General features: G+C 36.3%; 1 protein-coding gene across 6 annotated transcripts; it reads left to right on the top strand.

The window, feature by feature from the left end:
* On the top strand, positions 1-27,754 carry LOC147406962 (hyperosmolality-gated Ca2+ permeable channel 2.1-like). Of its 6 annotated transcripts, none has more exons than XM_086435307.1 (13): positions 2-363; positions 1,805-1,870; positions 4,774-5,152; positions 6,930-7,076; positions 15,097-15,160; positions 15,252-15,458; positions 17,628-17,822; positions 19,456-19,754; positions 22,452-22,728; positions 23,574-23,852; positions 26,473-26,706; positions 26,799-26,976; positions 27,063-27,754. In XM_086435307.1, exons 3-13 carry the CDS (start codon positions 4,872-4,874, stop codon positions 27,101-27,103), a joined length of 2,202 nt encoding a protein of 733 aa, XP_086291433.1. In that variant the 5' UTR covers positions 2-363; positions 1,805-1,870; positions 4,774-4,871; the 3' UTR covers positions 27,104-27,754. The 6 variants fall into 6 exon arrangements, with proteins under 6 accessions (XP_086291436.1, XP_086291433.1, XP_086291432.1 ...); XM_086435306.1 differs by having other exon boundaries at positions 1,782-1,870; XM_086435305.1 differs by lacking the exon at positions 1,805-1,870 and having other exon boundaries at positions 3-363.
* Positions 27,755-27,949: the final 195 nt, after the last annotated feature.

The following is a 27,949-nucleotide window of genomic DNA, read 5'->3' as shown; positions in this document are numbered from 1 at the left end:
AAGAAACACGAGGCGCACCAAAGAAGCTTAGCGGTTTTTCGAAGGTAGCGTGATTCTCGGAAAACGAAGCAACGAAGATGAGATCACCTTTCCAGCACTCTAGGGTTTCATTTCTTCCATCTCTCACATAGTCTCTCAGTTGAGTGGATAGCGAGGGTGACAATGTTGGATCATCTTTAACGCAATTGTACTTCACTTTCTTTCTTACTCCATTGGTTCTTGATCGATAGATTGTCTTGGAAGAGTTTTTTCTTCTGTTTTCAGCTTTATCGAGATTGAATTTCACTTCAAGTTTCTGTTTGGGCGTTTTCTTTATCTGATCGATTCTTCGGTTTCATCATCATTAATCTTAAAGACTTGGAGGTAGTAATCTGATCTTTAATCCTTTTCTTCCTTCGTTTTTTAGTACTCTGACTCATGTTTTATTGTTCATGGGCAATTGTACCTTATGTGTTGATAATGTTTAGTTTAGGGTTGCATATGTTATCTGTTGATTTCAACATTGTTTCGATTGTATTTTTTGTGCTTCTGTTCAACTGGTCCCTATATGTCTGTGGATTTCCCTTGCTACCAATTGGCAAGACTAGTTGCTTGGAATTCTCGATTTAGTAGAGTTATGTTCTGAAATTCCTTGCCCTTTAGCTTTAGAGAGTCCGCTATTTTTTAATCTATGTGACATGGGATGTATACAAAATCATTGAACTTGATAGTCAATTTAGAGTCTCAGAATTTGCATAATTGGTGTTTAAGTCCTTGGGTATTCCACAGTTAACAAAGGTAAGTGTTTAGAGTAGCTGAACAGCTACTAAGTATTGCCAATTAAAAAAAAAAAAAAAAAATGAAGACAAGTTGCCTGAAAATTAGAGAAGATTCCTGGATATTGGATAGCTAATTGTATGGACTTCTTTATTCCTAGTTTTTGCAACTCGTGTGAATGGAAAATGAACAGAAGTGAACTAAGAATTGATAAAATAAACTTCAAATTATGTCCTGTGTAGGAGGGGTGTGTTCCACTAGTACTATTCGTGCTAGTTAGGCATCTATGTTGAATAGTCTTCTAATTTTTCTGATGCAGGATGATGAGGGAAGATAAGAAAATGGAATTTGATTTAGGAAAAATAGGGGGTTTAGGGAAATTTGGTTGGGGATTGGGTTAAGAATTTGGTTTTGATGGTTTCTTAATCTCTCACAAATAAACAAAAGAAGATAGAAGATAAAAAGAAGATTAAAGAAAAGAAAAAAAATGATATTTACCTTGAGATCACCCCAATGATCTCCATGGCATCAACCACATTGAATGCACCAACATTCAAAAGAAAAAAAAAAAAAAAAGAAACTTTTGTAATTTGTTTATTCCATTCATTCTCCCTAAATAAACCCTAATACAATCTATAAATAGAAAAAATCAACAAAGAGTCCTAATAAAATTAAAATACCTAATTTTCGTAGTTTTCTCTTTCTTAAATTATCAACTCTAATAAAATTAAATAAAACACATCCTAAAGTTACTAATCAACCTCTAAATATTATACCAAGACCATGTTCCAATAAAACATCAAAATAAGCCCAAAAAACATGAAAATAAAGCCCTAAAACAGAAATCTGAATAAAAACTAAATCTACTCTTTAAGATTTGATATCCCCATCATTTTCTTCTTTGAGGGTCTTCTAAATTGATCACCCATCCGTGTTGATATATGTTGAATTCACTTGCAACGCATCTAAGCCTTACTTCTTGTTTGTCTCTGCCCCCTCCTATTTTGTTTTTTGTGCTATTGTAGGTGACAAATTTGTAATGATGCAGCTGTGCCTATTATGTTCCAATCAGCTGTCATTGACCAAGATGGTTTTTCCAAATGGCTACATTCAGGTATAAGGCGATGACACAACGGTGCTATCTACCACAGTGATTGTTCCTTAATCATGGATCTTAAGGAGCATGGGTCCCTACTTAGTGGCCCTTACTTGGGGATTGTTAAATAATTAGGGACTCCTTGTCCATTGCTCCTTACTTGTACAGGGCCACATGATTTAGGCCAGTGCCCCTACCAATGGCTGCATCCGGATATAAGGTGATGACACAACGGTGCTATCTATCACAATGATGGTTCCTTAATCATGGATCTTAAGGAGCATGGGTCCCTTACTTAGTGCCCCTTACTTGGGGATTGTTAAATAATTAGGGACTCCTTGTCCATTGTTCCTTACTTGTACAGGGCCACAAGATTTAGGCCAGTCCCCTACCAATAGGGGGGTTCTTGAGGGATATTAGGCTTGGTGGTAAAGAAGTCTTAAGGAGGACATCATATTGACTCCCTCTTACTTTGCATGTCAAGTAGGGTTATCAATGCTCTGGGCCCCAGCTTGGTCTATTATGGACCGGTCATGGGCTATAGATTTTGGTCCATTTATTTTTAGGGCCGGGTTGGGTGCGACCTGTTTAACTATAAAGCCGGGTTTGGGCTTGAGAGTCGGACTTGTCACACGGTTTGGCCTGACCTGACAACTTATATACATTGTAATATAATGTACTAAAGTATTAGATGATTAGTTAGGTTTAGTTTAACAGTTAAAAATGTGATTTTTCATTTAACTCGTAGATATAAAAACTTGGAGATGAAGGTTTTTTTTATTTTTCTTTCTCAACACTTTTGAAATCATTGAATTCATTGCTTTCTTCAATGTTGAGTGAATTCCCTTATTTTTCCTTCTAAAAGGAAGGAATATGTTGTTTTTTAGTGTGTTCAAAAGTGACAAATCCAATCTAATCTTAGTCATGGCGTAATTGATTCGGGTGCTCATTTCGTTATTATTATATATATCCATTTTGGGTATATTGTGAAGGTCTATCCAATTCAAATTCGCCACTTTCAAAATATTCAGTGATTTTTCAAAGCATCTACTTTTAATAAATAAAACAATTAATTTTCCTCTTTACAAAAGTAGCGAGTTTGTTGCTTTTGAAAAGTGATGGATTCACCATTAGATAGATCTTCACAAAAAACTCAAAGTACATATACAAGAACAGCAAGATGGACACTCGAATTGCAAGGTACGTCCAAATATTCAAAATGATTTGAGGATACCATTTTACGTTTTCCGTTCTCCATCACAAATCATCAGAATATATTGCAATGGTAGTTGGAGAAATCAAGCAAGGTTAAAGGTATGTTTGGTACTTCCCATGTTTTCTTGAGGTGAGGGGCATTTAGTTAATTTTTTTTACTGATTAGATTAGTAAGTTGCCAGGCATTTAGCAAGAAAACCCTATATTGGGGTTTATTAAGTATTTCCCTTCTATTGAGAGACCAAGGAAAATATCATCCATAGAACTAGAGTTGGATAGTTAAAGTGGAGGTGTGCTTCTGGAATGTTATGTAATGAATGCATCATAATCAAATGAACAAGGAAACTTTTATAAAGTGGTAATAAGTCCAATTATGTCGGGCAATCAAGGAACAACATATTCATATATTGAGCATATCAAATATGTGGACAATGAGATGGATGAGTGGAGAGACTAGGAAATATAAAATAAAAAAGGGATGCTTTTGTGAAAAATTAGTAGTATTTGAAATAGGTGATTGTCCGGGGGGGGGGGGGGGGGGAGTCTTCAATCAAGATGGTTGGTTATGTGCAAGCAAGACCAATAACAACATCGATGAGTAGGAACCTGCAAGTGAAGGTCCTAAATGAATGGGAGTCCCTAAAGAACATGAACTAAGTTGGTGAGAATGGTTATGAACACAAAACTAACATAAGATATGGCTTTTGACAAAATGGAATGGAGAGAGAAGATCTGTTCAGTCAACCCCAATTTTTTGAGATGATGATTTGATGATATGTATTTATATTTAAAGTTATCCTCTTTTCGATAGCATGCTTTTCGTGGGGAAAATTTCATTGAAATATTCTATACAAAGTTAATATTTACTATTATTCTTTAGGCTTCTGACCTATAAAAATCCCATTTTTAGGATTTTCCTAGTTGACTATCCCTTTCTTTGTCAAATTTAATTTCATGTAGTGGTTTAGTTATAATTTCAATCTGTGAGATGGACCTAGTGACGAGAGAAGGGATGCATCTGGTTCTCGATTGTAAGGAGCTGGGTCGGATCTACTTCTACCAGGTAAATTATAGTGCTTGGATGCCTCTAGATGGATTAAATCTTCTACTGAACTACTCCCTTGGGGTATAGATATTCCACTGAAGCTACTGTTCCAGAGACATTTTTTTTGTGCCGAGCTCTACTTCAAGCTCCCCTCAACAGCCTATCTGGTCAATGGTGCTGTTCTCTATGATCATAAGCCCAATCACTATCTCCTCGCAGGCTGTAGTGAGAGAGTGAATTTCCAACTTCGAGTTGCTTCAGTATAAGAAGTGGCTACTTTTGGCTTCACTTCGCAACAGGACATAGGAAATGTAGGAACACGAAAGCCTGTCAACTACGCTATCAATAGCTATAAGCTCATCACATTAATTTGGAAATTCAAAGTGAAAGGATGGGTTTTTCTTCACCTTGAGAAAATAGCGTGGTTCTTTATTGAACAGAAAAGCTTTTAACACTGGTTTATTGAAGCAGCAATTAAAAATAAAACATTGATTTATCAATAACGAATTGAAATCATTCAAATAACTGTTGAAAGGTTTGGTTATAGGTGTTGCTTTGTTGTCTTTAAATGGTTTACAGAACATATTTTATGTGACATGTTAATTATAACCATGCAGCATCTGGACTTGTGTCATTAATAAAGCTACTCCTCTTCTTGCAGCTGTGGTTCTTTCAACATTGCCCCAACATATGAGGAAAACCTTACGGACTTCCAGAGTGCTTTATTAGGCCTGATTCTTTCATTTGTAGTGGACAGAGATGAGTATCTCTGCTCTCTTAACTTCTGCAGGCATCAACATAGGCCTGTGTGTAGTGCTCTTGTCACTGTATTCTATCTTGCGTAAACAACCGGGAAACGTCAATGTGTACTTTGGTAGGAGGCTCGCTCAAGAGCGCATTGGACGTAATGATTCTTTTTCCTTCGAGAGATTAGTTCCTTCAGCTAGCTGGATAATGAAGGCTTGGGGAACATCAGAACAAGAAATCTTGGCAATTGCTGGCTTGGATGCTGTCTCTTTCCTTCGAGTTCTTGTTTTCAGGTGAATACGATCTTTATGAAACTTGTTGCTAAGAAAAATGATTCCTGTGCACCTATTTTTTCCCTTTTGAATGTTTCACATCTTACAGGTAGTATTTGTAAATCTCAACAACTATATTGCATGACTGATTGTAGTACTCTAGAATGAGGTACCAATGATGTTCTCAGAAGCGTGGAATGGTTGCACAGAGGCATGGCTATTAGTGTTGGATTGTTGACTCTTTATTCAACTATGTATATAAGGGGTCATTTTCCTGTGACTCATGTAGAATGCTCATGGAAAAAACATGACCTCAATTTCCAACCATTTAAACACAAAATCCCAGTTGATATTCATCCTTGGGATAAGTATCCCCGAGATGTGTGTTATCGGGATATGAAAATCTCAACCATTGGATTTTGGGTGTACATGGGCAGGATCTGTTTTTGCACAGGAGTTACTTATATTTTTTTACGGGTACTATTGAACTGAGAATACACTTATAAATAAATCGGGTCTTAAACTTGCAAATAATCTGGTTGATTGATATGCAACATTCCAATGATGTTCTTGGGTTAAATGTCATTGCTATGGGGTTAAAAAAATATTCAACCGGCTGTAATGATGCTGAACCCCTATGTACAAGAATCAATTATATGGGGTTGAGCAGGCTTACTTATATTGGGGCAGTTCAGTTCCATCTGATTTGATTACTTTGTTTTCAATGGGTGTACTTAATTAAGAGTATCCGTTTGATGGCTAAGCAAAAAAAAAAAAAAAAAAAGTGCATTCGTTTGATTTATGTTTTGCTTCTTTTTTCATATCCTTTGTGAGAACCTCACTTTCCCTCCTTCCTCTTGTATTTACTGTGCTTCTGTTCGATCGATCAGAGAAGAATGCACACTTTATTCCTTAACAAAAAAAAGGTGAGTGATGCTGGTATGAGACACCCTACCCTTTGGTTACCAGAAGTGCTAGGAGTGGCCCTATGTTGGAAGTGGGAGCATCATAAATATATAGAAATTGAAACTATTTTATGATTGGAAGCGGGAGTGACATGTTGGGTAAAAGATTCCTGCTACTAGGCCTTGTCTATTGAGCCATGGACATTTTAGCTTATTTAAGTTATAAAATATTTTAGTGTAATTCATAAAGCAAAAAAAAAAAAAAAACTTGAATCTTATTTTGTGCATTCTTAGGGTTTTGGTATGTACCATTGCATGGATAAGCATTCTTAGGGTTTTGGCATGTACCAGTGCATAGATAAGTTTGATTTTCTTTTAGTGCAAATAGTTCTCATGTTAATTTAATCATTTCAAACATCATTTTCATGCCCATTCATGCATTGATTTGGGTTTGGTTTATATTGTTTCAGCTCCTCTCCATCTTTGCTATTTCTTTGTGAATGTTTAATTTTGTCTTGGTGCTCATCTCGGGTTTTTCACCCTAGTGACACAACCTCCATGTAAAGATTTTAAGCCTTGTCGAAGACTTTCAAACACCATAAAAATAAAAACTGGCCTAGGTTCCTTCAATTTGTGATTTTAAAATTTTTTCTGTCTGGATCCAAAACCACGAGGCAAGCAGAGCTTAGATTGGCACAAAGTGCTCTCAGTCAAGTATAAAGCATGTAATGTATCTTTTTGAAATGGATCTCTCATTTCTCAATTAAAAGATGACCCTTGTATACAGTTTCACACATTGTTTCTCCAGTCCAGACTGTCTTTGTTATCATAACTTCAAACCTTTTTGGTTGTGCCTCTTAACTGACAATGTGTATAAATTCCATTTCGTATAGTATTCGGATATTCTCGATTGCTGCTATCATCTGCATATTTCTGGTGCTTCCACTGAACTATTATGGGCAAGAGATGATTCACAGGCACATTCCTTCAGAGTCACTGGATGTTTTCACCATAGCAAATGTCAAGGATCAATCAAAATGGTATGACTTTGAAGTGTTTATGATGGACTGATTACCAAATTGAAGAATAAGACCTTATGTTTTTAAATTTTGCCAAGTTTGTAGAATTGCATATGTTTCTTGTCATGTTAGAGTGTCTGGTTGTGAAGTTGTCACATATACTTTTGTCAACAAACCATTTACCCCAAAAGACCGATCTAATGGGGAAGCTGTGACTGTGAAAATAAGAGGGTCATGGGTCGAATTGGGGCACGATACATGACACCAGGAAGCGGAGGCGGATAACCCAACACTCTACACTCCCTCTCACCCATAAGGGTGGAAAATTCCTACAAGGAGACTCCAACCCATAGACCTATACGACCTAGTGCTCTAATACCATGTTGACAAACCATTTACGCTAAAAGACCGATCTGATGGGGAAGGTGCAAATATGAATATAACTGGGTCACAGGTTGAATTGGGCCACAATTCGTGAGCACGTGACACCTGGGAGCGAAGGTGGATAACACAACACTCAACAACTTTTTGCTATTAAATCAGATTCTGAATTCCTACTCAATGCATAAATGGTGCCGCAATTGAGGCTTGTGTGATTTTAGAACGCTGCTTGTCTATAGTTCTGTTCTAGAAAGAGATCAAATCACATAGGAAACTTCTAGGTAAGATAGGAATTGGGGATTTTACATCCTCACGGACTGCAACTTCTATTTTTTGATAGGTAAAAAGGGAAATACTATATTAAAAGGAGGGCAAAGGAAACAATACAAAGAAGGTCAAGAAGAAATGGCAGGAATAAATCGAAAACAAACAAATCTTATCTAAATGCCAATACCCTGATATTAGAGATAATGTGAGTTTTTCTCTTCCTTTCCCTCGAATACTCTTCTACTGTGCTTTTTGCAAATACCCTTGCACAATATGTGTAGGTTGTACTCTTTTGCCTCTGCTAGACAATCCTATACATGCAAGTATCCTAAATTCAGTTTTCTTCCTGCCCGTAACTTTAAAGGATTTTAGGAATGATCTTATTCCGATTTAGAATATGTGTTGCTGTTTAAGGCCTCTCCCCACAAAAACTCAGGCCGTGAAGAGTTGCTTAACATACTTCTCACATTGAAGGCCAACCTCTTATCCACCTTTCCAATTTTTGAGTTCCAAATTGTAGGTGTTCTATAATTTGCCCCAAAGAGAGGGTAAGATGCTGGGAAAGATCCCATCCCATATGTGGACGAGAGAAATTTAGGGTACTATTACTGTATTTATGGTCTGACACCATCTTCTAAAGGTTGCCTCACTTCCAGTTGTATCTTCAAAACCACTTACCAATCAAAGCTGAATTCTTCTTTTCAAGTATCATAACTCAACATCCTCATCTTATTTAGAACTATAAATCTTGTCCCATTCTACTAGAACTTATTTGGAATATTTAACATCGAAGGTTGGTCTCCGTTTGGTGAAAAATGAGAAACTCCAACATGAATTGAAACATTTAGGACATTATAGAAAAATGCCCCGATGCATATATAAACTTAAAAAGAAAATGTTTGAAGCAATTAAATGCCCTTTATAACCATTTATTAAAAAATAATTCACATTTTCTACCACCAACATATACTATGCCATTGATACACTAAAAATATATTAAGCTTAGTGGCAATGAGTTATCTTTATGCTTAATAAGCTACCAAATACCTATGGCCTAATGGATAAGGTGAAGAAATTTTATTAGATAATTGTAAGGTCAACTCTTATCGGGTATGTTTCACTATTTATCTTATTTTTTTATTAAAAAAATAAAGTTTGATGTGAAGGAGTACTCCACATGGCATTCAGTAGAGGCCCATATCATTATAAGTAAAATATAATTGGGTCTATGGTTTTAAATTTTGATTTTAATATCTATTTTGGTTAATCTGAAAGGGAAATTTTCGATTAGTGCGGAAATTGATACAATTTTCATGTAAGTGATGGAAACGTTGTGAAAATTATGAAAATGTTGAGAAGTTTTTTAATGGAAACTGTTGGAGAGGATAAAAAAATATTATAGCATATTCATAGGTATGGTTCAAAGTTTTATTTCATTTAGGAATGCTTCGGTGGAACATTCCGCTTTCCTTTGAGACTAGAACAAAAATATTGACCTTGAATTAATTTCTAAATGTCTCGGAATGTTTTGACCAAGACTCCTGGTTTTTCTTCTAAGCAAAACATTGTCTTGAGATGAGATTTTTAACATTGCTCATAGTTCATTAAAACAAAACAAACAAATATTATGTGTGAAAATGAAGATCAGCTACCTCCCATTACACATGCACAAGTACTTGAGAGCCTGTTTTCTCAATATTATACATGATTTTTTTTTTTGAATAATATTGTCACATTAACTGCATACACCTTAATATGTAAACTTCTTGGTTAATGATCAAACTATGAAGTATTGCATTAACACATTATTATGTTTTTATTTTGTAAATATGTATGAATAAATTGTTAGTATAACCAACAAATTAGAACATGGATGATTGGAAGTTCTTATATGAATGTAATGATATGCTTAGAATACATCAAAATAAAATTCTATAAATATCTAATTAATTCTAGTCTATTTATAATTATTGAATATTATGTGCTTTTCTAGTAGTGACATTATTATTATTATTGTTGTTGTTGTTGTTGTTGTTATTGTGTGTAATTACAAGTCATTTCTGCAAGCAATTTATAAGTTAATTTTATCATCTTTAGAATAATTTTTTAACCAAATTTTTTTCGATTGGAGTGCTTTAATCATCGAAATAGTTCCACTGAGATTGTTCTATTCCTAAAATTGATTGTTGGTTGAAGTTCACTATTAACTGAAAGTTTTTGTGAAATGAAAGGTGATTTCCACCAAAATATATTCAAATTTTTTTTTGTTAATTTCATCCAAATCTTGTGAAGATAAAAACATTTCTTGGAAATATGTTGAAATTAATACGATTTGAGTCTACCATATGTTTACAGAGAAAATTTGATACCATACAAAGTTTAATGATCCTCCTATCAAATGCAATGTGACACTCTTCTTCGATTAACAGCCATATGAATAATTGACCACACTTCTTGGTGGCACTACTCAACATTATTAGTAATTTCTAGCTATTAAATTTGATCATTTTTCACGCAGAGATTTCTAGCCAAATGGCCTTAGTTCTATAGGTAGCAAGAAATAAAAAGATGGTAGCCTACCCATTTGACACCAACACTCCAATGGAACTTGCATACTGCTGCAAAATACCATAGCTGATCTTGCATTGATCTTCATTCCCTTGGTTAGCTTATTATGACCAACACAAATTTGGAAGGGCTCATGGTTGACTGAGCATGTATTTTTCGATTTAAATATATATGGGTTTCGATATGACAATAAACTGAATCATGGATGAAATAACAACCATTACGGTGGGAGCTTCCAGGACCTGTTCTGTTTGGAATTACCACCCTCCGTTACGGGACTATCTTACAATTTATAATGGCTGTTATTTATGTAAATAGCAACCACCGACTGTTATTTTGAAAAATGTACATATATATTTTTTCTCAATACATTTTAAATATAATCTATGGCAGGGCCCACTATTACAAAATGCCTTTATGTTATTGTTATTATGGAATGAGTGAGAAGCCCTAGGTCAAGGGTAGAGAAGTTGGAGAAGGAAAAAAGAGAAGAAGAAGATGGGAGAGAGACAAACACAACTTGGAGGCTAGGGTTTGGTCCCTACCTACATAAGGTGTGGGCCCCACCATTACATAAACAGCCCACACGACTACAACTCAAATAGGAGTGACGTACAAGAACTCTTAACACTCCCCCTCAAGCTGGAGCATACATGTCAAAGATGCCCAGCTTGGAACATAAATAAGAAAAGGATGCTTGAGATAAGGGTTTAGTCAGGATGTCGGCAAGCTAATGATTAGATTTCATATAAGGTGTGACAATTTGTTTGTGCGTGAGTAGATCCCAAACAAAGTGGCAATCCACTTCAATATGCTTTGTACGCTCATCAAACACAAGATTACTTACAATGATAATGGTTGCCTGGTTATCACACTACAATTGCATTTGTAAAGGAACCTCAACACCTATGTCTTGAAGAAGATAACGAACCCATAACATCTCAGATGCAGTGTGTGCCATCGCACGATATTCAACTTCGGCACTGGAATGAATCACCACATTCTGTTTCTTGTTACGCTAAGTAACAAAATTGCCTCCAACAAATGTACAATAACCATATGTAGAATGTCTGTTAGTATGCCTGCCTGCTCAATTAACATAAAAAAAATCATAAATAGATAGTGAGGATGCATGATGATGCAAGAGACCCTTTTCAGGGGTGCCCTTTAGATAACGCAAAATATGACATATAGCTTCCCAATGAGATTGTCGAGGTGCATGCATAAATTGACTAACAACTCCCACAATATAGGTAATGTCTGGGTGGGTGACCGTGAGATGGATAAACTTACCAACCAACTGCATGTATCTTTCGGTGTCGTAAAAAACTGTCCCCAGTTCGGTATCAAGCTTGACAAAAGAAGCCATAGGTGTGTCAACTGGACGAGAATCCAAAGTTCCCGTGTCAAATAGTAAATCTAACACAGTTCCGTTGGCAGAGAATAAGAGTTCTCAAGTGAGCCTTCAATTGCACAATGCCAATTGAGTAACTCTTTGTAATAATGATGGCACCCACATACACAACCAAAATGATACCAGAAGTAGAATGATGAGTGAATATAGAGTGATCAGAGGTGGAGCGCTGAAACCCATATTGAATCAAAACAAAGCTAAATTTGTCAAACAATGCACGTGGGGACTGTTTCAGCCCATACAAGGCCTTTTTTAGTCAAAAAATCATGTTTTTATCCGTGAACAACATACCCCAATGGTTGATCCAAATACACTTATGCCTGTAAATCTCCACGAATAAACATTTTTTTATATCTAATTGGTATAGAAGCCAATTAGAACTTACTGCCACTGAGAGAAAAGCTCTAATATAATTGAGTTGAGCTACCGGGGAGAAGGTCTCACAATAATCCACACCTTACGTTTGGGTATACCCCTTAGCCACAAGTCGAGCCTTAAGATGATCAACTGAGCCATCAGGTTGATATTTGACAGTATATATCTAGCGGTAACTAACTGTGGTTTTCCCATAGGGAAGAGTGGTGAGCTTCCAAGTCTGATTTTGATGAACAACATGTTTCCATCCAGAAGAAGTCAATGCTTGTTGATAAGGGCTAGGAATAGACACAGTAGACAAAGAATAGGCAAATGATCGAAATGTAGGTAAAAGACGGTGAAATGACACAAAATTAGAGATTGGATGGTTAGTGCAAGAACGAGTACCTTTCCGTAATGCAATGGGCATCGTAGGAGGACGTGCTATAATAACAGGAGGAAGGGCCTCAAGTGAATTAAGTTGAACAAAAACTTCATTATAAAAAGTTAAAAAAATCTTGGGTAACTACAGTGTGATCTTTCATTAAAATTGACCAAGTCATATGAGAATAATCATCCACAAAAATAACAAAATAAGAGAAACCAGAAATACTTTTTATTCTTGTAGGACCCCAATTGTCCGAATGGACTACATCAAAAGAATCCAATTGATGACTGTCTAAACTACGAGGAAAACTACTATGGTGATACCTGCTTAACTGGCAAGCCTCACATTCTAGCATAGACATAGGGCTGAAAGAAGGAACAACTTGACGCAACTTCTCCAGTAACGGATGATCCAAGCGGTAATGTTATTGGAGAGGAGATACTGTAGCACTTACATTCGACTTCGACTCATTATGATCAAAAAAATAAAGTCCATTATGTTCATGCCTTGAACCAACACTTTCTTCGTCTTGAGGTCTTGAAACACACAAGAAGAAGGAAAAAATGTTATAAAGCAATGCAACAATTTTGTTAGTTGGTTGACAGAAAGCAGATTAAAAGAAAATTTAGGAATAAATATACCAAAGGTTAGTTTCATAGAGTTGGTGGGAGAAAGATCCCTAGTCCCAAGTATAGTGCGAGAAGAACCATCATCAAGAACAATATGAGATTTAGAAGGTGAAAAATTAGTAAAAATGGAGATACCAGACATGTGAGTACTAGCTCTAGAATCAATTACCCAATAGGAGGAAGGAGATCCAGCAACTAGACAGGTTGAATTACCTGAGTTAGCCAAAGTTGCGGTAGGAGCAGACGATAGAGATGGCAAACCTGACAACTTCTGGAGGAGCTGACTAGCTGAGCAGTGATGTCTTCCTTAGACTCACAATCAGAAACCATGGGCTTAGAAACAGAAGGCTGACCAACGTAACTGGAAAGCATATTAGTAGGCACTTGGCGAGCATAGTCAGGGCGTTCCCATTTATCCCAATGATAATCCTCAGTGTGCCCAGATTTACCACATAAATTACACTTTCAATTGGATTGATCAGTACCATGGCTAGAGCTATCCCCACGACCACCACGAGTGCCACTACTAGAAACTTAGGTATCACTCGCCAAATTTTGATCTTTGAAGACCCTATATTTGGAGTTGAGGTTGGACCAGAGCAATGGTACTTGAAATTCTTCACGTTGATGACGTTGAACTTCCAAGTTTGTGCTCAGAGGTTGATATATCATAAACTCTTCCCATATACCCTTCAAGTTGCTATAATGCTCATTCAATGGTTTATCTCCATGTTTAGTAGTGAACATATGCTCGAATAATTCAAAGATCCGAGTAACATTACTTTCCTAAGAGTACATCTTGGCTAGAGAGGTCCAAATCTTCTTCGCGGTATCAAGAAGTTGAACAATGGAAGCCACCGAAGGTTCCATACTTGGCTACAACCATGTCATAACCAAAGAATTCTCACTCTATCAATCTTCTCAATTTTTCGAAATCTTCAGCGGGAGGATCTTCAACTAGATGCTTTTCTTTTTTCTTGGCATGCAAGAATACCTTTATAGCTTGAGACTAAGAATGATAATTATTTCTATTCAACTTGACTGAAGTAATCTGCTTAGTCGAATCTTCACTTGTAGAGATACGATCATCCATTGGGGCAGCCATGGAGGAGATCAAGTAGACAACATTAGAGACAAAAAAAAAAAAACTTCTAAAAGATAACTAGAAAGGAGCAGCATGAGCTGGATGCACAACCACTTGACGATTTTTGGCTAAATCGAAAACCCAATTTCGGCCAAGAAATTGACCTAACCACCACGGATCTGAAGAGAAAACACCAAAAACTTGTTGAATATAGATCAAACAACATTAAAACACATCCACAATCAATCACAACCACAAACACAAGTCCTAGATGCACATCTAGGTTTATCTTGTAACACCACAACGAATCTCAACACATTTTCACCACAAAACGGCAGAAAAAAGACTTAAAACTGCAGAAAAGAAGGTTTTAGAGAGTAAAAAAGTGAGAATAAAGTGAAAAGAAGATGATCTGATACCAAGTGAGAAGCCCTAGGTCAAGGGTAAAGAGGAGGGAGAAGGATAAAGAAGAAGAAGAGGGAGAGAGAGAGAGAGAGAGGGAGTGCTTGGAGGCTAGGGTTTGGTCTCTCCTTATATTTATTAAACACACTTAAAGTATGTGGGCCCCACATGCATAACATAAGGTGTGGGCCCCACCATTACATTAACAGGCCACGTGACTAACACAAATAGGACTGACGTGCAAGAACCCTTAACAGAATGAACTATAATAATCCCCCTAGCCATTATTATTTTGTAACATACATTTAGACCTTGGTACTCCATATTATTCTTTTTTTTTTTTGGGCTAAGTAATGTACTCCATATTATTAATTTCATCTGGTTAAAATATGGATGTGTTGTTCTTGCATCATCATCCAACAGTATAATCCTTTTATTTCTTCTTTCTCTGTGATGCTGTATCTGTTATTCTTTATAGATTGCTCTCTTTCTTTTAAAGAACTCTGTTTATTGTATGTATGGTTTAGGTTTCATTGTTTGATATGCTGTTGCAGGCTTTGGGCCCACTGTCTTGCCTTATACATCATATCTTGTTCTGCCTGCATTCTTCTGTACTTTGTAAGAATGTACTTCCCAATAGTGATATTAACTTTTATATAGTTTCTTTTTGAAAATTAAGATCTTCACTGATTGTTCTATATTGCTTTAGGAATACAAGAGCATTGCTCGAATGAGGCTAGCACACATTAGATCTCAACCCAACCCGAGTCATTTCTCAGTTCTTGTTCGTTCCATCCCACGGTCTGAAGCAGAATCATACAGCGATTCAGTAAAGAATTTCTTTACAAATTATCATGCATCAAGCTACTTATCACACCTAATGATCTATCGGTCTGGAAAAGTTCAGAAACTGATGGTGCGCAGTTTAATGGATGCTTTTATTATATTCTCTTTAATATAGGTTCTATAACTTAGATTTTTGGGGGTAAGGCTTTGATGATGTATACAGGTTATCTATGTTGTTTATGTCGTTTGTTAGAAAGAAGGCCTGTATCCGCTGTTTGTTTGTTACTTGTCTGATTGTCAATTTATTTTCTTATTTGATACTCAATGTCTTAAAGTCATTAAAGTTTGTTCTAAGAATCAATTATAGAGAAAATACTTCACTCTTATTTTTCTTGGTGCAGGCTTCAGAACACACACCTCTCTAGTCACTCATGTACTATTCTTTTCCAACCTCCACAAGTTGACATAGAACGCCTAAGATGAAACTTTCTCAAATCTCAATAAAGAAAAGAAAAGAAATAATCATAAATCTTTATAAATTCTGTGGTACTTGTCTCGATTGGATTGGATACTTTGCCACTGATGTCATTTGTATTGTATGATGATGGCATCCACTACTACATCTTTTGTAGTCTTAAAGACTTTTGGATTGTTTTTTCGTCTCTGATACCATATTGAAATCCAGCGAAGGTTAGGGTTGGAGTTTGATTATAGACAAATGACGAAGAAGAGAGAGAAGAAAAGAGGAGTGGGAGAATTAGGGTCTTTTGGATACATATGTAGGGTTGGACAGGTCCTTCTCACTTGATAACAAATGATAGTTGGAGTGACCATATTGCTCTTCCATAAATGAGACAAATGCAATAAAGACGTAAATCAGGAAAAATACGTATGCCCTTTCCGACGTAATTGTCCATGTTTAAATGTGCCTTATTGGTGTACTTTCTCGAGTCCCTAGCATAAAACCAATCAAGTTTTTTGACATTTTTGTTTCTTAGTTTAATCTTTGCTCCATTATTCTCTCCCACAGTTTTATAATGTAACTAACGAGGTAGATCCTCCAATATGTAAATAAAATTGTGCACTTCTCCCTTATAAATAGGTATCATAATGCTCATCTTCCTTTCATTTGGTGTTTTCTGAGTATTCAATCTCATATTGAACAACTTAGTTAACTTGAATAATGTATGACCCAACTCCTTTTAGCATCTTTGTCCTTGCAGTCTCTTTCACTTTTGTAGGCTCATGGAATTTATATGCCCTCTGGAGTATCTAGTATTAGCTGCTTCTAGCTTAATTCTTCTATATGTATTATTCTCATTTAGTAAAATTTTAATGATGAAGCCTCTTAACTTTCTTTGATCTCCCCATCTCTTTCCAGAACTCTTATATGTTGTCTTTAATACATCTGACTTGATCTAGGTATGTAACTTTCCTTTCTTTCTTGGAAGTCCATAAATTTCTTTTTCACTCTCTCTTTACCCAATCTATTGTACAAGTCATAATATGTCTTATAATTTACCAAATTAATTTTTTAGCATCTCAACACTAAAAACTCTTAGTTGATTTGCTTTAATAGTCTGACTTGATCTAGGTATCTGACTTCCCTTTCATTCTTGGAAGTCCATAAATTTCTTTCACTTTCTCTTGTACCTAATCTATTGTGTAAGTCATCATACGTCTTATAGTTTGCCTTACTAATTTTTAGCGTCTCCACACTAACACTAACCTTATACTTTATAAATCCAAAAGGTGAGAATACATACATCCACAATTGATTTGTAAGCTAAATTTCCAAGTTTCCAGCTGTAAACAATCATATTTATCCCTAAAAAGAACATTGAGTATTGTACCTTTTTTTTTCCGTCCTTCTAATTCAACACTTTAGTGCAACACCATTCAGCCTTAAAGCATCATTGATCAGAACTATCATTATACTCTATAAGAGAGGGTAGATTGTATGTGACTATGTGGTGTTAAAGCTTTTGACCCATAGTCTAATATCATAAAGCTTAGGCTAGCCTAACATCCATGGCCTAACTATCTTGATAAAGCTTTTGATCCTTTTAGCTATAGCGTTTTTAACATTACCGGAGATTGTGATTTGATCCTTTATCATTGTATCTTTTAATTAGATATTTTGTTGAAAATGTGAGTTCCTTCTTTTAGGCACACTTTGTGTGTGTTAACCTATTATAATTTACAAATTCTTGCTTTTTCACTTATGCATGAATGGAGTACCTTTTTATGGGGATCGTGCATGTTTTATCACTGATGTTTAGCAATTCTTTGTTTGCAGAATAATGCAGAGAAGATGGTTGAGAGGTTTTCACACTTTACGACCACTGCTGTTGAACAGACTTGTGAACCATACATATTAAGATGTGGCCTTTGTAGGGGAACGACAGATTCTTTGAAGATAATTTCTAATGAACCTGAGCGTGTTCAAGAAAAATCTAGTACTGTCCACTCGGATTCAACCACAGTAGAAAAGGTCATTATGTCCTATTTGAATTGGGTGGACCAAGTTTATTTTAGTTCTTTATATAATTTATGCATATTTGATCCCGATGCAATTTCACTAATGACAGAGAGGAAGGGTAGTACTAATAGATAGGCAGGAAATTCCCTGAGTTGACCATTTTCCTTACCTTGATTTTATTATCCATGAGATTGTGAATATTGAGGGGTTTGTTGTCCATAGAATTATTGCTGGATGGTTCAATGGAGGTGTTCTTGAGGAATATTATGCGATTGATGCATCCCAATGTATTAAAAGGAAAATTTTTATAAGACGACTGACTGTAAGACTAGATATGCTTTATGGAGTTGGATGTTGAACAATCAAGAAAAAATGCATTCATAAATTGAATGTAGCAGAGATGGAAGAGTGGAAAGATCAAGAGAGAAAAATTGGATATGGATGCATCTGTAAAAATACAGGGGCAGCCCCAGTAGGTGATAAACTAAGGGTTAGTTAATCGAGGAGGTTGGTTTTGTGCAGCGAAGACCAGTCATAACCCCAATTTGAAGGAATATGCAAGTTGAAAGTTCTAAACGAGAAACGAAGACCAAAAAGGATATGGATTTAGGTAATAAGAGACTAAGAGTCGACATGAACATACTTGAATTGAGAAAAAAATGGTTTTTAGACAAAATTGAATGGAGGAACAAGATTTGTATGGGCGACCTCCAATTATTTGTATAAAACTTTGATGACTATGGTGAGACATGTACTATGTATTTTTGGCTATTTTTAAGTATATTTGATCTTCTACTTCTTATGTTTCTTTCTAAATGTTAAACTCCTTTTTTTTTTTGGTAATTTTTTCCTTTTGAATAAAAATTATACTTAATAAAAAAATCTGAATAAATGAGTAAGAAAGTCCAGAGTCTTTTATTTAGTGAACAAGAGCATTCAACAAAGTTTCTAGAGAGTTAATTTGGTGGGTATTGGGCAAATGATGTTAATTAACCGACTTCTCCAAAAGACTTATCTGTTGGAGAGGGGGAGAACTATGAATATAAGAGGGTAAGGGATCTTCACTCGGGTGTGACACACCTGAGAGGAGGAAAATATACACTCAACAAATGGTTCCTATGTGGATATATTAATGTTCTTTGGCCTCTAGTCCATATGTTTTTGCTCTAGTTATATATGATGTAATTGTTGTAGTTGCTCATATCCATGTGGGGTTTGTTTGGTCTATGTTGTTTTGCAAATGACATGATGTTGATTGGTGGGACTGAAGGGGACAAATGAAATGGAAAAACTTTGGAAGGTTGTTTTGGATTCTTAGGGCTTTAAAATGGTTCAAAGAATTAAGTACATGGGTGGTGCGGCATTTGTAAGGGAATGCATAGAGAACATGCTTGTTAAAATTGATGGCTAATAGATACCTGAAGCAATTGTTTATCTTGGTTCCATAATCTCTAATGAGGAGAGATTGAGGAGCATGTTTCCTAGAGTTATAGACTTAAAGACATTTGCCTTGTGTTCAACATAACTATATAGGAGCGGAATTGTAGACACACACATGCATGCACGTGTCCATAGCTATGTATGAGCAAAATTGAAGATACACACAACACAAATTTTTCTAAATGTATCTTGGTCTTTCATGCAGGAGTGTGCTGCCGCATTTGTTTTCTTCAGGACGCGCTATGCGGCTGCTGTTAATTCACAGGTCCTTCAATCATCGAATCCCATGTTATGGGTTACTGATTTGGCTCCAGAACCACAAGATGTTTATTGGTCAAACCTATGGATCCCATATAGGCAGCTTTGGTTCCGTAAGATTGCAACCATTGTGGCTACAGCTGTTTTGATGTTTCTGTTTATTGTTCCTGTCACATTTGTACAAGGCTTATCTCAATTAGAAGAGTTGCAACAGAGGCTCCCATTTCTGAGGGGTATTTTAGAAAAGTAAGTATCTTCCTGTTGTATAAGAAACTTCTTCTTTGGAAATCTTTATCAATGAAATGTTTATGTAAGGAGTGTAAAGTTGTTTGTACTTAGTGAAGGTTTAAGCTGTTTATCTTTTTTTCTTACTTTATTTTTTGGGTTTCGTGCAACTTTCTTTCAAAATTAGTAACTAAGAATTATTTTAAGAAAGGAAAGCAAAAAAAGAAAACAGCTAGGGAAGAGAGTTCCCAAAGCATGACTGATGAGGACGTCAAAACACCAATGTGTGTATTTTAGAGATTGTTGAATAAAATTGACAGATTTTCTGATTTCTCAAGAGAATGGATGGTGTGAAACCAAACTTGGTGACTTAACCTTACCCTAAATATAGGGTACCCTCCCAAAACCCTAATACCTTGCTGTAACCAGTCCTAAACCCTATTTTACACCGACCAAACCTACCCCAGGCCTGTACGACTCAACTGTACCTAAAACTTAGCCTCCCAAACCAGCCGAACCCTTCCTAGATCCCTTTGACCCTCTGTTGAACCCTTATTCAGCTCCGTTCTCCCCAATCAATCCAAACCCTAAATCCATGTACCTAGCTCAACTGTCCTAATGCACCCCCCCCCAGCCAAAACCTTCCTAGTCCTATACATACCTTAGCCGAACCACTCATAGCCCTATAAACTTTTAACTGAATGCAACCTTAACCTTTTGACCCCCAAACCCTATTTACAACCCCTCTTTTCTACTAAATATTTGGGCCTAAACCTCTTCAATCTTGAAATCATTGAAAGTATTAAGAAAAATCCAATTGTTATTGGTTTGGAACAGTAGACTAGTTGAGGTACAAGCTTCCATTGGAAAACCTCTATTTTGTATTTTTTAGGATCCATAATTGTGGGACAATGCTTTTATTATATTCTCTTTAATATAGGTTGTATAACCTAGATTTTTTAGGATCCATCATTGTGGGACTATGATTTAGTCATCACCAACTGATTAGGTCATCAAGAAGACATTGGTCTTCACCAAAATAGTCAAAAATCAGCAAAAAAACAAGCAAAAAGAGGGGTTGGAAAAGGGATCACTAATGCTTAATAGTGATCCAATTGCTTTGCGACCAATGCCATGAAGTGGGGAAAGTGACAAGTCCTTTGGAGGACAAACTCAAAAAAATTCTTGTATTGATTTGGAGGCCATAAAACTTAAAATCTGCAATTTTATAATTTTTTTAATTGTTAACATAAAAGGTCTTTACTTTTTTCTTACGACTCCAAATAGCTTGAAACTTGAGCCCAACAATCCCTAAAATCAAGGCCTACCAAAATCCACCTTCGCGTGTTGGATCGACACAGATATGTCAAATGGAGCATCTTTCTTTGGCTCCTCTTTGCTTCTTAGATGGGCTTTAAAACTCTCTTAGGATCTGGTGCTCTGATTCCATCTAGATTTTCTAGGACAAGGTATTGGAAAGAATGGAAAAGAAGAAAAATAAGGATTCTAAAGTTCATCTCAACGACAACGAACAGGATAAGTGGGAGTGGACAATGGCTAAGGATTCGCGATTCTCTGTTAGGTCTTTCTATAAGTGGCTTTCTTCTAATGTAGAGAGTTCCTTGGTGGGATCAATCAATTGGTCTAGGTTAGTCCCTTCTAAAGTATTTTTTTCGTTTGGTTGGCTTCTCTTAGTAGGATTCTCACGTTGGATAATTTGATTGTGCGGGGTTGGATCATTCCCAACTGTTGTCCCCTTTGCATGAGTGATGCGGAATCTGTTGATCATTTATTAATCCATTGCTCTTTTTCTTTTGACATTTGGTCGACTTTTCTTGGTCTTTTCGGTTTTAACTGGGTCCTTCCTCGTAAGTTCTCCTCGGTGTTAGTAGAATGGACCAGTAACGCTTTCCATACCAGGAAAAAAATCCTTTGGGATATGCTTCCCTCGGCTATCACTTGGGGGATCTGGAACGAGTGAAACAACAGAGTGTTCAATAACAAAAGTAGCAACTCTCATGCAGGTTTCTTGGAGATCTTGGGTTTATTATACCTTTGGTCAAAGCAGAACATAGAGTTTACGGGAACTTCATTTGATGATTTTGTTTTTAGATGGCACTCCTTGTGTAATGATTAGTGTTGTTTTTCTTTTTTTGCTTTTCTTTGAGGCTCTCTCGGCCTCTTTGTTTCTTGTCTCTCCTCTCTGATCAATATATTATACTTTTCAAAAAAAAAAAGAAAAGAAGAAAAATAAGGAAGAAAATTTGACGAAAAGTGTTTCTTATGGCTCAATACACATTAATTTTATAAAATCGAGACTAATTACAATAGAGCCACTAACTACCCAAAATACCCCCACGCGAGCATTCATACAAGAAGAACTTGCTGAAGCGAATCTTCCATGGATAAATTCTTTAGCTGTATTTTGACTCCATTCAATATTGATTTGATCTCAATGTGACTCCATTCAATATTGATTTGGAGCCTTGGGGGTATATATTTTCTTAGGAATAATTTTTTGCTTCATATTCATGAAATTGTTAGATATTGTTGGGAATGTGGGATTTCTTTTTTGTTACCATGTGCATAATTTATTGTTCATTTGTCTTTTTCATTCTCTTCAATACACAATATCTTTCTAAGATAGAAAAGTTAGTTACTCTGCATTCCTTAGACTGGCATACATCCATCAGTAACGTATCGTATCTTTTTGTGCAGGAAATTTGTGAGTCAGCTGGTGACAGGTTACCTACCAAGTGTAATTCTAATGTTATTTTTCTATATTATTCCTCCGACCATGATACTATTTTCAGCAATAGAAGGGCCTATCTCTCGTAGTGGCAGGAAAAAGAGTGCATGCTTCAAAGTTCTATACTTCACAATCTGGAATGTTTTCTTTGTTAATGTTTTGTCAGGATCTGTCCTTAGCCAGTTACATGTCATTTCCAGTCCAAAAGACATTCCTATGCATCTTGCGAAAGCTGTACCAAACCAGGTGATTATTGCGTCTGACTTTCTAGTGAAATAAATTAGTATTTAATTTTGAGTGGTCCTCCCAACTTTAATAAACAACTTACCCTTTCCCTTATTAGATTATGTGTGGTTAAAATCCAACTTCTTTTGTAAATGAAATAACTAATTAATCCAGTTTTGGTTATTTGGCTTTTCTTCCAGTGTTTGAAGTAATTCAATTTGCTTCCCCCCTTCCTCCTCTCTTCTCAGGGTTTGGTAGGGGCCAATTAAACCCATATGACTAGCCCATTTGAGGTCATGTCCCAGGGAATGTGCTACCTTAATCCCTTGCACAATTGGGTGGCCTTGACTCTATTCAAGAAGAATTTATGCCTCTCTAAGCCTTCATTGGGATTTAATTCAGAAATGATTAATTAAGATAAGTTCTCAGCCATTTTAGTATATGCAGGAAATTTCACAATTTTAACCATATATTTTTGTGGGTGTTAACCTTCAGTATTGGAATGGTCACTTTCTTCTCTCTTATTTACTAGTAATATGATTATTCTGTGGTGGTTGATTTGTAAAAGGCCTTGTCCTACTAATCAATCCTTTTTTCCCCTGGGAGGCAAACTAAGGAAGGAGACTTTTGAAGCCAAGTCATAATTAATAACAAGCACTATTGATATAGTTTTTAATTAAATTTTTTTTTTTTTTGGGTTAGGCGATATAGTTTTAAGTTGTGGAACTTTGTATTAAGTTGATAGGATATGGTACTCTCAATGTGCGGATGACTTACCTGTTCCTCACTTTTGATTATGAACATAGTTTGGCACTTCATTAGCTTTTCATTATTGTCTGACTATCTTGATTTTCAAACGTGTGCAGGCTTCTTTCTTCATTGCTTATGTTCTGACATCAGGTTGGGCAAGTCTGTCCTCCGAACTCATACAACTTTTTGCTCTTCTCCGCAACTTGTTCATTAAATTCATACTCTGCAGTAAGGAAGGTCCATCCAACGTCACCCTATCTTTTCCATACCACACAGAATTACCAAAAGTCCTACTGTTTGGACTCCTTGGATTCACCTGTTCCATCTTGGCACCTCTAATATTGCCCTTCTTGTTGGTGTATTTCTTTTTGGCTTATATTGTATATCGTAATCAGGTGAGTAATTCTTGAATTTTTTGCTTTGCTCTGCACAGATGATATTCTAATTTCTTGGAATCAAGTGTGCATCAAGATCTATACTGATTTCCTGTCTACATGTTTTAGTGCTATGGGTCACTTAGTGCTTTCATTATTTTGTATCTATGGTGTGTTTTTACCAACTCACCCTTGAATATTTGGAGTTTGTCCACCTTTCTGATCATGAGAAGTTCTTTTCATTTTTCTGTTCTAGAAAGTCTGCTTCTTTTTTATCATTTTTAGAAATAGTAATTCTCACCAGTTTAAGTGGAAAAATCTCCTTGCTTGTTCCGTTTGTGTTTACTTGGTTTTCAGTCTGTTTTCCGTTATGACCATGAGAGTAATTAATGTACGATGGAAGCATTGAAAATAAAAATGAAGATGAGAAAGGAAAATATAGATGGGATATGAATTAGAATCACTCTACCTCTATAGGACTTAAACAGTTAGAATCAAGGACTTCCAATTTATGAAATCTGACCATCCAATGGTCTGACTTCACACCTCATACAACAGCTAGCTATCTCAATCGTAAATACGACAACATATTTTCCAGGAAGAAGAGAAACAAGGGACTATGTATCATTGTGATGAAGAGGCATTTCTTCCACTACTGCTTTCCTCCAACCCAGGTGAGATAAGGCATCCTAACTAAAGAGTCTTAGGAATAGCAATGGAAGACACACATAATATAAAGAAAAGATAATGGAAGCTACAATGAATCACGTGACACAAAATTAGAAATAGGATGATCAGTAACACATGATGAAGAGCAATAGGTAACTCACCTGATGATGGATCTGAAACGACGTCTGGAGTGGGAGAAGGTGACATAATTGGATTTGCAGACGATGAAGGGATTGGTGCAGTAATGGTGCTGCTACGATAGACCTGAAGAGGTTTTCCAGCTCCAGAAATAATAGGTAAGGGAACAGAGAGAGGAGCAGGAACAAATAAGGTAACAAGATTAAAATTAGGATCAATTGTGGACACACAAGAAAAATATGAAGTAGATTCAAAGAAAGTAGCATCGGCACAGACAAGTGTCTGTTTAATGTTGGATTATAGCACTTATACCCCTTTAGTCTCCGGGAATAACCAAGAATACACGTTTCACAGTCTTTGAATCTAGCTTGTCCCATCTTGGTCGCAAATGATGAACAAAGCAGATACATTGAAAGATACAGGGAATGTGAAACAATAGACGATCAAGAAACAAAACTTTGTGGAGATTTACTAGCAAGAATAAGAGTAAGCATCTGATTGATAAGATAGCACGCAGTAAGGACAGCTTCACTCCAATAAAATTTGGGAACCTTCATTTGAAATAACAAAAGCAAGAGCGACCTCTAGAAGATGGTGATTCTTACGTTTAACTAGCCCATTTTGTTGAGGGGTATGTACACATGAAGATTGGTGGATAATACCATGAGACTGCAAATATTGATTATAACAAGCACCAAATTGAATCTGAATTTTAATATGAAACTGGTGAAAAATATTAAACAATTCAGCTGGATCTTTCATTAAAAATAACCAAGTCATTCTTGAACAATCATCCACAAATGTAACAAAATATTTAAAATCAAGATATGAAGAAGTTTGTGTAAGACCTCAAACATTTGAATGCTCTAAACGAAAAGGACTCGACTCTGGCTGACTTAACACTAGGAAGAAAGGAGACACGATGGTGTTTACTAAGTTGACATGCTTCACAACTAGAAGAAACATGATTTAAATTGGGAACTGTGATGCCACAAAAACTTGTTGGAGGATGAAGAGCTTAGGTGGCCTGGATCTTGTTCTACTATGCTACCTTCATCTGTTTTATTTCTTTCTGAAGAGCAGAAATCAACTACTCTCAATCGAGCTGTATCCTCGAGTTTTTTTGCCTCCTAATGGGCTAATAACCTTGATAGCCTTCCTTGGTAGCAAGGGTGAATTGAATTTCAAGTCTACCTTTGCCCCAGTGTGTCACCTCTCATCTGATTTCATGTGTCATTTCCACCACGAGTTGATGACTTGAATAGAAGAAGAAAAATGGGTTAGGAACCATAGAACTGGCTAAAGAAACTCGAATCCCATTGTCATCACACCTTGGGCAATAGTCGCATAAATATGAGTATCATCCTATTTTGTTGGGTCTCAACCCACCTTCACATAGTTGTTATTACTATCAATTCTTTTTTGGATAGATTAACATTTTTGGTGTTGTCATTGGGCAAGCTTAATGAGATTAGTAGGTGCTGGCGGAGATTGAACCCATCACCCGATGACTTCACCAATAAGCTACTTGGCACCTGCTTATTACTATCATAAATACTCTAGTATAATTGCTGCCTATTTTATTGGGGACTTAATCCAGAAATTGACTATTGGAACTGCTTCCTGCATTTGTTGGAGTGTTGATTGCTGATCATGAAGTTGTTATTGTTAGTATTTCTATTTTGAAAAATTCTAGTAAAAAAAATGGCTAAGATGGGAATTCCCTTCAAAACCCGTGTTTTTCCTCTCATCTTAGTCATTTGTTGAACACTAGAAAATGTATTTTTTTAATTAAAGAATGTTGTCTGACACCAACATTCAAATTACCTTGCAGTTTCTTAATGTATATGTTCCAAAATATGAAACGGGTGGACAGATATGGCCTGTCGCACACAACACGACAATCTTCTCATTGGTGCTAGCACAAATAATAGCTCTTGGAGTCTTTGGGCTGAAACGAGCACCAGTGGCGTCTGGCTTCACTATTCCCCTGGTCATATTGACGCTCTTCTTCTATATGTACTGCAGGCAACGGTTTCATCCGATATTTAAGAATTTGTCTGCACAGGTGATGAGATACTTGATTTATCCTATTGTTAGATTACGTTAACCTAGTTTTGTGCATGTGGACTTGTTTTATTTTGTTTTGGTTTTTTACAGGATCTTATTGATATGGATCGGCAAGATGAGCTGAGTGGGCAGATGGAGGAGATTCATCGACAATTGCATTCAGCTTATTGTCAGGCTACATTGACCTCACACCACATATGCACAGCTGAGGGCTCAAACCATATTGTGGATACAGGTGGCACCCAAGATCTGGAGGACATTAAGCCAGGTTTGGCTCACCCAACACTTGGTACACTCCCCTTACCTGCAGTTCGGCAACTAATTACTTGGCTCTCTATTGTCATTACTTTTCAGGAGAGGAAACCACTCGAATAAGCAAATTGCAGTCCATTTGATGCAGCTCGGAATGACAAGATGCTAAGTTGCTTGTATCTCTGAACGTTCTGGTCGTGCTTTTATATAACCATATCATGTTTGCATGATGCTCAGTTATAGGAAAATGTTTGCAATTAAAAGGCTTGGGATAATTTTTTCTTAAGGGAGGGAGATTTCCATCTCTGCCAAACATGAGACGACAGACCGTTACATGAGGTGACTTGACACATACAAACATTTCAAAGGTCTATTTTCCCCACTTTAAAATCTGGAGTGGCATTTTTTCTTTTGGGTATCCGGCACTGGCTTGTGTGGACAGATGCTTGGCCCAGCTTCATTGACCATGTTTGATGAGAATTGTAAAATAAGATCATAGAGATGAATTTTCCATGATCTAGGGTCTGCCATAGGTGGGATTGGTGAAAGCCGAAGCTGGCCGGTTTCATTTGTTTTACATTATCAATTATATTTCCCTATTACCGATTAAAAAAAATAGAAAAAATGATAGTTCCCTCACCAAATACTCCTTACTGTATGTAAGCACCTTGTCACGGGTTCTCCTGTGCAACTTCAGGAGCCCGCACTGAAATGTTGGTGGTTATAATGAAAAACTTACAATGTATTTTTGGTTTGGAGCCTTGTAATTATTATATCCATTATATTTCGGCCTCCTTGTATTCTGCTTTTCCTCTTTGTAATATATTATACTTATAAAAAAAAATAAAATTATATTGATTTTCTTTGATTGATTGCAGGTGAGTGAAAAATGGAAAGAAAACCTTAAATAAGAGTGCAAGCTCACGCTGGTCTAGTCCTAAGGTTATTTTATTCAGTGAAAGTTTCACTCGGTCATGTTACTGACATGG

The sequence above is a fragment of the Akebia trifoliata genome, chromosome 3, assembly GCF_017979445.1.
Source record: "Akebia trifoliata isolate Shusen 1 chromosome 3, ASM1797944v1, whole genome shotgun sequence".
Lineage (NCBI taxonomy): Eukaryota > Viridiplantae > Streptophyta > Magnoliopsida > Ranunculales > Lardizabalaceae > Akebia > Akebia trifoliata.
The sequence above is the reverse complement of the archived record's forward strand: the minus strand, read 5'-3'. Positions and strand labels throughout refer to the sequence as shown.

What these genes read in the sequence shown, in the direction of transcription:
- LOC147406962 (XM_086435307.1), top strand. Translation starts at nt 4,872, where the DNA reads ATGAGTATCTCTGCTCTCTTAACTTCTGCAGGCATCAACATAGGCCTG. An exon ending in GTCAAGGATCAATCAAAATG is followed by an intron (nt 7,077 to 15,096) that starts GTATGACTTTGA and finishes ATGCTGTTGCAG; the next exon opens with GCTTTGGGCCCACTGTCTTG. An exon ending in TCTGGAGGACATTAAGCCAG is followed by an intron (nt 26,977 to 27,062) that starts GTTTGGCTCACC and finishes ATTACTTTTCAG; the next exon opens with GAGAGGAAACCACTCGAATA.